The sequence below is a fragment of the Quercus suber genome, unplaced genomic scaffold (genome assembly GCF_002906115.3).
Source record: "Quercus suber isolate HL8 unplaced genomic scaffold, Cork oak 2.0 scaffold_53, whole genome shotgun sequence".
Lineage (NCBI taxonomy): Eukaryota > Viridiplantae > Streptophyta > Magnoliopsida > Fagales > Fagaceae > Quercus > Quercus suber.
In genome coordinates, this window is record NW_027069518.1 from 269,526 (window position 1) to 282,360 (window position 12,835).

At 36.6% G+C, this 12,835-nt stretch overlaps 1 protein-coding gene and 1 long non-coding RNA gene across 2 annotated transcripts; one reads left to right on the forward strand and one right to left on the reverse strand.

Moving 5' to 3' along the window:
* Window positions 1–1,206: 1,206 nt before the first annotated feature.
* Window positions 1,207–3,377, reverse strand: LOC112009739 (uncharacterized). The gene is made up of 3 exons (XR_010628502.1): window positions 3,165–3,377; window positions 3,007–3,066; window positions 1,207–1,680 (listed from the first exon to the last, which is right to left on the reverse strand). It is a non-coding gene; the product is annotated as an uncharacterized LOC112009739 (long non-coding RNA).
* Window positions 3,378–11,188: 7,811 nt separating this feature from the next.
* Window positions 11,189–11,632, forward strand: LOC136066969 (uncharacterized). The gene has a single exon (XM_065772094.1). It carries the CDS (start codon window positions 11,189–11,191, stop codon window positions 11,630–11,632), a length of 444 nt encoding a protein of 147 aa, XP_065628166.1.
* Window positions 11,633–12,835: the final 1,203 nt, after the last annotated feature.

The following is a 12,835-nucleotide window of genomic DNA, read 5'->3' on the forward strand; positions in this document are numbered from 1 at the left end:
AGATGAATTAATGCATATAAAGTTATAGACTCATTAAAACCCATTGTACAAAGTTAAATTTGAATATATTATACTCCTATATAATAAGTGATTAATAAATAGATTTTTTTGGACTTGAAGACCATTATCTATTTAGAGAGAGAGAGAGAGAGAGAGAGAGAGAGAGAGAGAGAGAGAAGAAGAAGAAGAAGAAGGGGGGTGGATGGTATCTTGTTTTGAGGGCGTTTTTCAATATTACAAGATTTATAAAAGGGGAAAATTGAAATTCTATGATAAAAAGTAAACTAGTTTGAACTTTAAACATTTTTGGAGGGTCATGTTCTCTCTTGGTCTCAATGTAGCCCATACTATTTTAATAAAACAATAGGATTTAAAAACAAAGATAAAATTAACATATGACAAAACCTAAATTAGCGTTTGTTCCACTTGGCTTACTTGATTAGTACCACAAGCTTGGTTAGTTTAATATTATATCATTTTTACTTACTAACCCTAATTAACAAATTGGGGAATGTAATTATCAAAAAAAAAAAACAATTGGGGAATGTTTCAAATTATTTGATAAAATATTAATGTAGAAAAAACGGAATTAAAACTTTTGAATTAAGTTAACTTCATTTTAAATCATTTAGAGAAATTCAATATTTGCCGAGAGTTTGTTTATGGGTTAAAAGCCATATATTCGTGTACTCAAAAAAAAAAATGCATGTAGTGCATTTCTTCAAATGGATGTACGGTGTACTATCAATGGTTAATTAATTTTTAAGTTATTTGTAGGCTTTGAAGTCTCAGAATATATATAGTTTGATGTTATTATTGTACTTGTTGTCATGGTTGTTAAAACTGAGATGAAAACGTTAGGGAAGAAAATGATTGGATATTGTGGGGGTTTACCGTTGGCTATCACTACACTTGGAGGCCTTTTAGCAGCAGAGCATACACAAGAAGAATGGGAGGATGTGCTTAGACATGTTAAATCATACCAAGAAGACTTATAGGTCAACAAGGTGTATTTTTTTGTTCAATTGGTCAATACAATAATGTGTTCAAATCTAATTTGGGAAACCTAATATAATGCCCCACTAAGAAATAGGAAAATAAAAGCATACTTTGAGGTACTATAAATAGAATTAAAAGCATGAACTTGGAATCATGGAAACACAAATGCCCAACAACACATCAAAAACTTCAAGACTATTGTGATGGTTCAATTCATCGGATGTACAGCTTAAACCTACTTAGGTGATACATTTATGAAATCAAGGATGCCCCTAATTAAATGTGGAACAAAACTCAACATGGGGAAAATAAGGTGGACAAATTAATATTCATCTATAAACAATTCGATACGACTTTAGAAATTGTTTAAATGCAGAAATAGTAACCCTGCAAACATAAACTAACCACAAAATAAAGATAGCTTCTAATTCATGTTGCTAAGGTGGACAAATTAATATTCATCTACACAAGTATTTGCATCATTGACAGTGTGACGAGGAGCTCTACCATACCGTGTTAGTGAAATCAAAGTCTACTTCAGCATTTGTTTGTAGTTCCATAATCATGTTTCTTGTACTCCTGTTGCAAGCCAATAATCAACTAGATTATACTTCTCCTCCTCCTACTCCTCCTCTTCTCCTTGTTCCTCTCCTTCTCAGCCTCTACCCTTTCTCTGTTGAGCTTCAGAGTACAAAAGAAAAAAAATCATTTTGGTATAAGCTAAACAAGTAGTCAAGAAAAAAAGCAGTATCAAGCTAATTCCTTGATTCCCATAATTTAGTAACTCCAAAGACGTAAGCCTTAGCAACATGTATTGACAATAGTTCATAAATATTCCTTAATTTAAAAATAACAACATACACTTCCTTTTCAAAACATGCATTCCCAGCAATATTCATTATTCAGTTTTCTCCCTGTCACCTCAGAATGAAATTTTTGTCAACTAAATAGTTTTCAAAAACTCCTTAAGCATAACCGTCTCCTGTTATAAGACTAGTTACTATTTCTTCAAATTCAAGAAGATCAATTGTCCAACTTTCTGCCATTATTCATGCTATGAACAAAAAAGCTATTAAAGCAAAGAGTTCATAGTAATATTTAAAATTGAGAATTCTATCTTTAATTGTTACATTATGCTACTAATCTTAAAGTTTTGTCTAATTAGGGCTGCTCACCTACGTTTTACCAGTGAAATTTCCTATAAATATTACTAGATTCTCATTAGTTATTGTTCTTTTCTCTGCTTACAACAAGTGGAGAGGGGGCATTCGAACCCAAGTTCTCCCATGGGAATGACTTGATAGTGTCATTGAATCACAAGGCTCTGGTCTCATTAATTATTCCATAAAGAATATATGCAATTACACACACAATATTATTATTATATTCTATCTTGCCACGTCCTTATGCAAGACAAAAGCCACATATAGCATCGCTTTGATATCAATGACATTTGAATTATCATTACAGAAAATTATGATGCAAAGCTTTTATGAGTGTAAATTCCCTGATTTAATAAGACTAGGTTTATCTCTACAACAATATTTTCATTGGTACATTTTACTTGTATCTATAACTAGAATGGTTATAAACCCATTACCCAAGCAAATAAATTTATATGTAATTGGTCCAAGATCTCTAATTAAATTGATGTTTCAATAAGCATCCTTAATATTATTATGCCTTATGAGGACTCGAACCTTCATGATTTTCAATCTTTTATGTCTACCATTTCACACCAAGATATCTTGAAAGTAAATCCTATTCCATGAAGCACAAATTGAAATTCTTTCCTAAGTTTCCATGAAAATCATTAATAAAGGTCCCAAACAAACACCCTTTTAGGACTTTAAAGCTTCAAAATTAGAACTATCAAGCAATAGCTGCAACTCCCGGCTAAAAAGGTAAAGTCCATTAAAGCAGCAGTTGAAGGCATCAGCAGCTAGCTGAACTTTGGATCTTAATAATATATACATATAGCCACTTGATAAATAACCTAAAAATCACCTTTCTTTCGTGATTGGTCTTTTCAACTCTTTTTCTGGCGCGTCTTGAAAATAAATGCACCTAACGAAAACAAAAGTTTCAGAAGTTAATGACAAAAGTGAGAATAAAAAATATCGAATTGAATGGTTCAAGTACTCTATGAATTTACAAATACTTACATGTAGGCATGATTATCACCAAATGGTCCCTTCAAAAACAACAACTCAGAAATGCTACAGCGGAAAGAATTTCTGCTTTTTCATCTGCTGCAAAAGCCCTGATAATGGCATCAACCATGCAAGAATAAACACCAGGAAATCTTTCTGTAATAATTGGTTCAAGTTCTGAATGCAGGGGTAGGGATTCCAGTTTAGGTTTCTCCAACTGTACTCTAATCTGTTTATTAAAAAAAACCACATACACAACAACAACAAATTCAAAAGAGGAACAAAAGTTTGATAATAACCTAGTTGATTCTACATATTTGGTAGAATGAGTTTGTATACTATCAGAGTATAGATGATAACAAGTGTAAAAGAAAGCTTAATGCTGTTGCGGAAGAAAGCTAGAAGAAAGGAAGCAAGTCAAATATCTAACTTCTTGCAATACGACAGTAGCTTTAGTTTGTATAGATAAAAGCTACAAGTCATTTAGTGTTAGAATTAGTTAGTTAGTTATATTATTAGCCACATGTCTATTTGTTAGTGTCTGTTTTTGCAATTAGTTAGAGAAGGAATCCACATAGTTTGGAGCTGAATTAGGGACTTAAGGGCAGTTAACCTAATTTATTTGTATAAATATCTTCCATGTACATGCTATTCATTATTGCAATACAAGATACTTTTTCATCAAACTTGAAGCTAATCCAAGAGTGTTCTTCAATGACTTCAGCTTCCCAAACCATCAAAAATGATGAAAATCATCCATTTTTTCTGCATCATGGAGAAATCCAGGTGCAATTTTAGTTTCACAACCTTTAGTTAGTGAAATCTATCCTACTTAGGCAAAATCAATGCAAAGAGCATTGAGTGCCAAGAATAAGCTAGGGTTTATTGATGGTACTCTCACTTTGACTCCAACAATGGCGAAATCAACCTCTCTTAGTTTAGGCATGGACTAGGTGTAACAACATGGTTGTTTCTGGATTCTAAACTCAGTTTCTCCAAAAATCCTTGCAAGTGTGGTTTATAGGGACATAACTTTGGAGGTTTGGGAGGAAGTGAAGGAAAGATTTTCTCAAGGGAATGGACCAAAAATTTTTCAATTGCAAAAATATTTGGCTGGAATCAATCAAGGGGAGCTCTCAATCACAGATCATTGCACTTAACTGAAGTTCTTGTGGGATGAGATTGATAACTACAGAGCCTTTACATGTTGCATGTGGAAGATGTACTTGTGGAATCAGTCAAAAATTGATCCAGCATCAACTCCAAGATTCTGTTATGCAATTCTTAATGGGGTTGAATGATACAATAATTAAATTTGAAGCCAGATCTTACTAATGGAACCTCTTCCCTCCATTTATAAAGCTTACTCTTGATAATGGAACCTCCTCCCTCCATTAATAATGTTCTTAGTTACTATATGGGCCTTTGCTCCCAGTATAGTATAGCATATAGAGATCTATGGGTACAAAACTGAATGTTGACTCTGAATTTAATCACAAACCCTTTGCCAAGAAGAACACCTTCCCTTTTTTCTTCTCTAATGCCATTGTGTAATATGATTCTTGAAAAAGGTAAATACATCATCATCTGGAAAGAAATGGGTAATAATAGACTATATGAATCTGCTTTTGATTGATTTGGTCTTTATTAGTTAAACAATTTTTTATTTGACATTGATTTGTGGGACTCAAAACTATAGATAAAGCCTCTCCAAGTCTCCACACACATGATTCCTTATAGTCCTCACATAACATTGTGGGAATACATAAAAAATAAAATAGTAGCCTCCAAGCCCAAGGTCAGATTAAGTTAATGTGCCAAGAAATGTTGGAAAAGTTGGTGACTGGTTCAATGTAAAATGCAAGGGAATGCACATAAAATATTCACGAAACTGAATTTTTGTACACTTCATATTTGGGTTGGACCATTACATTTATTGGGTTAAGTAGCTCATTCTTATTGGATTTTAAAGCCAGATATTACTAATGGAACCTCTTCCCTCCATTAATAAAGCTTACTCCTTACTAATGAAACCTCTTCCATCCTGGTTTATACCTACTGCGAAAACCAGACAATTCTACCTCTATTCCATCATTGTCTAGCTTTCTTTTCAATTACAAGTTTTTCAATTCTATGAATTTTACTCTTGTTTATTCTGTTTCCAATTTGCCAAAACTATGGAATTTTAGACTAGGACATCCCTTAATCAAAAAAAGTGTGGTACATTTTTCATTTCAAACTTGTAACAACATTTGTTGCAATGTTTGTCCTTTAGCCAAACAAAAGAGATCACCTCTTTCCTTCAACCCCCCTTCTTCTTCTTCTTCTTCTCTCTCTCTCTCTCTCTCTCTCTCTCTCTCTCTCTCTCTCTAAATAGATAATGGTCTTCAAGTCCAAAAAAATCTATTTATTAATCACTTATTATATAGGAGTATAATATATTCAAATTTAACTTTGTACAATGGGTTTTAATGAGTCTATAACTTTATATGCATTAATTCATCTATTCTATTGTTAAAAATAGTTTTTTTTTTTTTTTTTTACCAAATGATTTTAAATAAGTGAATAGATAAAATAATATAACTAGTTAATTACTAGACCAAGACAAATTGAAATAAGTCAAATAACCCCCCTTTTTTTCTTGATGTTAACGTTTAGTTCAAATTTTTGGATCTCACACAAACATTGAAATTTTATAAAGGTAAGATTTAACAGCTAAAAATTCAAATATAAGAAAAATTCATTATTCACAGGTTATTATTTAGTATTAATGAATCTATGTTTTATACCAACATTAGAGCATTCGCAGCAGTGGAGCTAAAAATTTAGCTTTTTAGCTCCACTAAAAGTTACTTTATTTATTTTACCTACATACATACTGCAGCAGTGGATCTATTTTAGCTTTTAACCCAATAAAATAATATAAACATCATAATAAAATAATATATCCATTACAATAAAATAATATATTCTATAAAATAAACAATAATCACAACCACCTTCAACCGCCACAGTTACCGCCACCGCCACTGCCGCCGCCGCCGAACACCCAAATGAAAAAATTCACTAATTCATCAAATAAAAAAAAAAGATGAAAAAATTCACTGACCTGACAACACACCATTTTTCACCACAAAATAACACCATAAATGATGACACAAACCCAGAAAAATTAAGCCAAAACAATGAACACCCAAATGAAAAAAATTCACTAATTCATCAAAAAAAAAAAAAAAAAAATTCACTGCCCTGAAGTGGATCGGCTGGGACGGCTCGGTCTGAGGCAATCGGCGGCTGGGACGGCGGTGGGTCGAGCTTCGGCTGGGACGGCGTCGGTCAGCTTGAGAGATGGTGAGATGGTAAGAGTGAACTTAAGAGTTTTAGAGAGGTGAGAGCTTGAGAGAAATTTCTCAGATGGGAGCTTGAAAGTTATGAGAGAGAGGACGGTGAACTGAAGAATAAAAGAATGAAAAAAAAATAAACAACCAAGTATTATGTTAATCGGGAGTGCTGAATAAAAAATTATTATTTTTTTTAGATGGCTGCTACAGTGCACATCTATAGATAGATGTGCACTGTAGCAGTTCAGCTAAAAATTATTGCTATGCCTCCACTGCTGCGCGGCTCTTTTTGGTATTTTGGTGGAGCTAAAATAGCATTATAACTATTTAGCTCCACTACTGCGAATGCTCTTAGTAGTGATTTGACTGATTTCATACTAAATAAGATTTAGGCATGTAACACCTTCATCTACTTTTCTACTTAAAATTCATTGCCATAAAAAAAAAACCCTCAAATTAATTACCCAAAAAATAAAAGTTAATAGAGTAAAGGAGGATTAGATATTTCTTGTACCTCTAGGATCCACATACAAAGCCACAACTCCATTACAAGAGGTAAGCAATATCTTACTGCTAGTACTCTTCATCGGGAAGGCTTCACGTAGTATTTCCCCATCCTCAATATTCCAAATATCATCTAAAATCACCAAACACTTCTTCTCTTGTTGAACTTGACGTAGTTTCTCAACAATCTCTTCATCTCTCAACTTTCGAATTCCGTCCCTTTGCTTTTTAGATGGGAGAGAGAAGGCTAATCAAAATCCCTTACCAAACATGTCTTTTTTGATATTGTTGAGAGATATATACTCAAGCGCAACAATCAAAGTGTTGCTTGACTTTGTGGTGATTATAAAACATCTTGGCAAGGGTTGTCTTTCCCAACCTGCCCATACCACATATGGAAGCAACTCTATTGTGTTCGTCTTCTTTCAACAAAAATGCCACCAATTTATTTACATCATCCTCCAACCCAACAACATCATGTTCAAGATGAGAATAAGTTTTTCTTTGCTCTCTTTGCCTTTCATTCAAAAAACTCAGCTCACCTCCTCCTCCTATTGAGTACTCTCTTATGCCATAGTTTTGAAAACTTGATCTCAAATCAGAAGTCTTTGTCTTGATATCTGAAATCTCTGACCCAATCTTGTGCACTGTAATTCATTCATCAAAGATGAAAGCATACCTCATGAGGACCTTTTGTATGCCTCCTCCCTTCTTGGAAGCAACTTTGAGGGCATAAATTGCAATGATATCTTCTGCATCATATGCAAGATCTCTTATTTCAGCAACCCACTGACTTATATGTTAGGCTTTGTGGAGCCTAGTTATGTTTGATCCGGTTGGCGACCTGACCCAACCCGAAATAGTGTTGCGTGGTTTTTAATAGGAGATTTTCTGAGGCTTAGTCCATGGAGTAGAGGCTCAAATTTTTTTTGGCCCATTACGAATCCTGTGCGTAAGATATAAAAACTGTTGTTTTGATGATTAGGGTTTTCTAATTGTTGTTTTTGAGAGAGTGAAAAAAACTGTACGACCACACTTTGTATTTTTTTTCCCTGATAATAGTGAAATCTTTGCAACTCCGTGGACATAGGCAAATTGCTGAACCACGTAAATACTGTCTTGTGTGTGTGATTATTTTTCTTTGGCGTGTGTTTTCTCTATTTTTGTTTCTCACAGGTTTGGGAATTTCGTGCTAATTTCCTACATTATAATCTTTGATTCATCTTGTCTCGCATCTACATCTTTTAAAAAACACTGCATCCGTTTAAGCTCAGTTTGTAACTGCTGAACTTGGTCAATTCCACTAGACAAGTATGTTGCTTCTTGTATGAGCAAGTCACCAAGCCTTGCAACCACACCAAAGACAACAGACTCAACCATTAATTCCCTTCTCAATTGAAAGAAGATGAATGGTAGCTTTGAAATGTTGCTTCAAACTCTTTGCAAGAATTTTTTTTTTTTTTTTTACAAGATAGAATTCTATTCTAATCTAATCTAAGTGTATATGTGTGTGAAGCTCTCTCCTGGAGACTTGAACCCCGGCTCTTGCCTCCCACACTCCACAAGCACTTATACTTATGGAGTGACCATCGCACCAAGAGTGTGCGGTGGTTGCAAGAATTAATTTAAGCTCTCTTTGTATGAATTCAATCAACCCTGCCCTTTTGGCTCTTGTTTTTCCATAGCATAACATTAATATATGGTCATATATACAGCTTGCTCTAGCTATGAAAATGCTGAATGTGATCGCATTCACCAGCATTCTGATTAAATTTATTTAGTAAACATGTTGACTTTAACTTCATGGCAAGTGGGTATGCACCCACTTTAAGAAATCATTAAGTTTTATTACATGATAATAATTCAATTACATCTGGCAACTGAAATGTCCCTAATCAATAAAAAATAATACTTGAATAAATATATAAGGGATATTCAAAGACTTTGTAGTTGAATTGGCACCTCCCCATGTATAAAGTGTTTGGGAGTCTAAAGGGGAAAGAGTTCGAGGTGCAGGGTTAGCAGCACGTTATAATTATTTCTCAAAAAAAGACTCGATAAACAATACTTATTCTACATGTAAAAATATTCCAACTCTAAGTGACTAGTTAATTATTTGAAGCTTAACTCCAACTGGAATTAATAAGAGAGAGATGGAAATTAATGCTTAGTCTATCGCCAAAAGACAATAGAGGAAGGCTTTATTGATGACTGTCTAGGTGAAACACAAGTTTTTATCAATGGCTTCTTATTTTTCTCTATTTTGTTACGTTGATAATGGAGATAGGAGAAAAACTCAAAGTGTAATGGTTTTATAAGTTTGAAACTTTACTTGACAATTAAAACAAAATTAAAGCTAATTAGAAATAGTGTAAAACTCTAGATCTTTTTATATAAATTCTTTAAAAAAAAAACACCATATCTCAAAGTTATCAATTCCGTTTCAATTTGTCCTTTGGAACTAAATATTTTTATATTGGTCTATTTTTTTTTTTTGCTGAATTTTATATTGGTCTATTTTGGTATATCATTTTGGGGTACGCATTATTTTATAATATATTAAATTACATGGTTTTATAATTGTAACTAATAAGAAATCATCACATAGTTTAATAACATATTAAATTATCCATTCAACACCAAAAAATACACATTCTTAAATATTACAATTACATAATAAGGAGGTTTACAGTATCTATAGCATAATATGGAGTCCATTAATTTATAATGAAATCAAGAAGTTAACCAATTTTCAAATATAATATCAAGAGAAAAAAGGTTTGTAATGAGTCATGTGGGGCCTGTTACCTAAAAAAGGTATAGTAGCCCTCAGAATTGGGCCCAGGGCCCAAAGGCCCGATCCGAGGATACGCGTATGTCCGAGGACAGCCTAAAGAAGTTTTATTCACGTTAAATAGGTGATATGAAAGGTATAAACAGGTGTTATATACGGTGGTATAGCACACGTCCGAGGACGCCAAAGTCCGAGGTGAAGGTAACCTTCGTACTGACTGAAAGATTCTGCCAGGTTGTAGCTGAATTGGAAGTTGGATATAGCTTAAAGAGGCGTCGGAGAAGGTAGAAAATATCTTCTAAAGTCTATCACCTCCTCATTAAATGCTGTCCACCTAACACTCTGGCCGCATTAATGTGGAGGTGATACCTGAATAGTAACTAAGCAGCTTTATGACCACTAAGCTGAAGGTTCCGGTAGGGACTAGATGGGACAGAAAGGAGCTCCCAGGATAAGAACTACACGTGTACAAAGGAAACAAGAGGAGAAACGAAGTATATAAGGTAGAAACGAAGAAAACAGAAAGGACTTCTGACCAGAAAAAGAAAAAGGAAAAAGAGAGAGAGAAGAACAGACCAATTGAAAGAGGGCCGAGGAGAGTTTTTCCTCATAGAGCGAATCAATAGTATCCCTTGTTACTTGATGAGTAGAACCCTTCCTGAAAAACAGTACTAGTTCTTGAGCCCATACTCTATAAATTTATTGTTTGGGCTTATTGGGCTGAAAACCCAACACTCAATTCAAATTGAGTCCTTACAATTGGCGCCGTCTGTGGGAAGAACTTGATCTGTTGAGAAGGAAGGGCAGGTGTGAACTCACGATGGAAGAGGGAGTACCGCAACAACCGTTAGTGGGCCACAACAGGCAGATGCTAATCAGCACCAGCAGAGTCTAGGGGCTCTCAGCACGGCGATCCGTTGATAGGCCGCGAACAAGGGGAGGATCACGAGGGAAGTGCCCGTACAACCCATACAGATAGAAGCCGCTCCCGGGGGAAAGGCCATGTTTCTCCTGTACGGAGTGAAGGAAATCTGCAGCGTAAGATCGACAAGTTGAAGAGGGAATTGCGATATGAACGACGAAGGCGTAAGGCTCATAACTCTAAGCACTCTTCTGAGGAGTCGGATGACGCCAGTTACAGGCAGAGATCGAGAACTCCCCCCAGTGAGTCTTTTTCGTGCGAGGAAGAACATCACCGTAGGCGAAGAAGTAAAAGTCCGACTCGCCAGGGTCAGGGGAATGATGCCTTGAACAAGGCTTTGAATCAGGTCTCTAAGTCGCCTTTCACACGACATATTGAGGACGCTAGTCTCCCTCGACGATTCCACCAGCCTGTGTTCACCATTTATAATGGTCGGACAGACCCAGTGGAACATGTTAGTCACTACAGCCAGAGAATGGCTATTCATGCCAGGGACGAAGCCTTGATGTGTAAGGTTTTCCCGTCTAGCCTGGGTCCGGTGGCAATGAGATGGTTTAATGGCTTGAGAACTAACACTATTGACTCTTTTGAGAAACTCACTCAGGCCTTTGGCGCTCGCTTTATTACCTGCAGAAGGGTTGTTCAGCCCTTGGGGTCGCTACTGTCCATGTCTATGCGAGAAGGGGAAACCCTAAAAGCCTACTCAGACAGATACTGGGAGATGTTTAACGAGGTGGATGGGGCTCACGATGACGTGGCCATGAATACTTTTAAAGAGGGTCTTCCAACCGAGCACGGTCTGAGGAAGTCCCTGACCGGCAAGCCTGTCACTAGTGTACGTCAGCTTATGGATCGAATAGATAAATATCGAAGAGTAGAGGAAGATCAGATGCAAGGCAGAGGAAAGCTAAAGCGGTAACGCAAGAGAGGAGGGATTTCAGGCCGGACCGGTACAACAACAACCGACCTCGGAGGGACTTTGGGGGGCAGTCGGGGCCTGCCAACTCCCAGGTGGTTAGCGCCGTGTTCCGAGAACCAGTGCAACGAGTTTTGGAGAAGATAAAGAACGAGCCGTTCTTTAAGTGGCCCAACAAGATGGCGGGGGATCCTGCGAAGCGTAATAGGAATCTCTACTGTCAGTATCATCAAGACCACGGGCATATCACCGAAGATTGTAATAATCTGTGGGACCACTTAGAACAGTTGGTGCAAGATGGAAAGTTGACCCAACTCCTGCATCACACCGGTGGCCGAGGAGGTCATGGGGCTCGGCGTTTCAGGCGGACGCCTCGAGAGGACCTCCCTTGGGCACGATAAACGTTATATTCGCTGCTCCGGGAGGACCGGGTCTTGCCCTTCCAGGGTAATGTCTGTATCTCAATGCTCGGAGGAGGACCCCGGCACGAGGCCGAAGAGGGCCAGACCTGGCACCTCGTTGGTGTTGGGCTTTTCAGAAGAGGATAAGAGAGGAACCATGCAGCCGCATGATGATGCTCTAGTGGTTACGATTAGGATCGGAGGGTATGACGTTAAGAGAGTGATGGTTGACGATGGAAGTGCCGCCGAGGTAATGTACCCTGATTTATTCAAGGGGCTGAATTTGAAACCTGAAGACTTGACCACTATAGTTCCCCATTGGTGGGATTCGAAGGCAAATCGGTCACCCCGTTGGGAATGGTTAGATTACCCGTGCAGACTGGGTTAGATATGGTGGAGGTAGATTTTATCGTGGTGGATGCTTTTTCTCCGAATNAAGAGGATTTCCTTTGCTTCAATCTCTTGTCCTTTCTGAATTGAGATATTTAGAGGAATGGAAGGTGTATGAAGGAGCCGCACCCAATCTTTTACATTTGGAAATTAGAGAATGCTGGTGCTTGATGACAATTCCAGATGGATTGAGTTTCATCGCAACCCTCCAGAAATTGGAGATCAATGACATGCCAAAGTCATTCAAAGATAGGCTTGACAAAGGAGGACCTGATTTTTACAGAGTCCAACATGTCCCTTCCCTTCTATTTCAACAATGTGACAGAGAATGATAATCTTTGGCTAACAAGGTACATCAATGAATTCTTGCACTCACATTTTTGAAATATTTTATGGTGCTTCTTTTGTTTCAAAT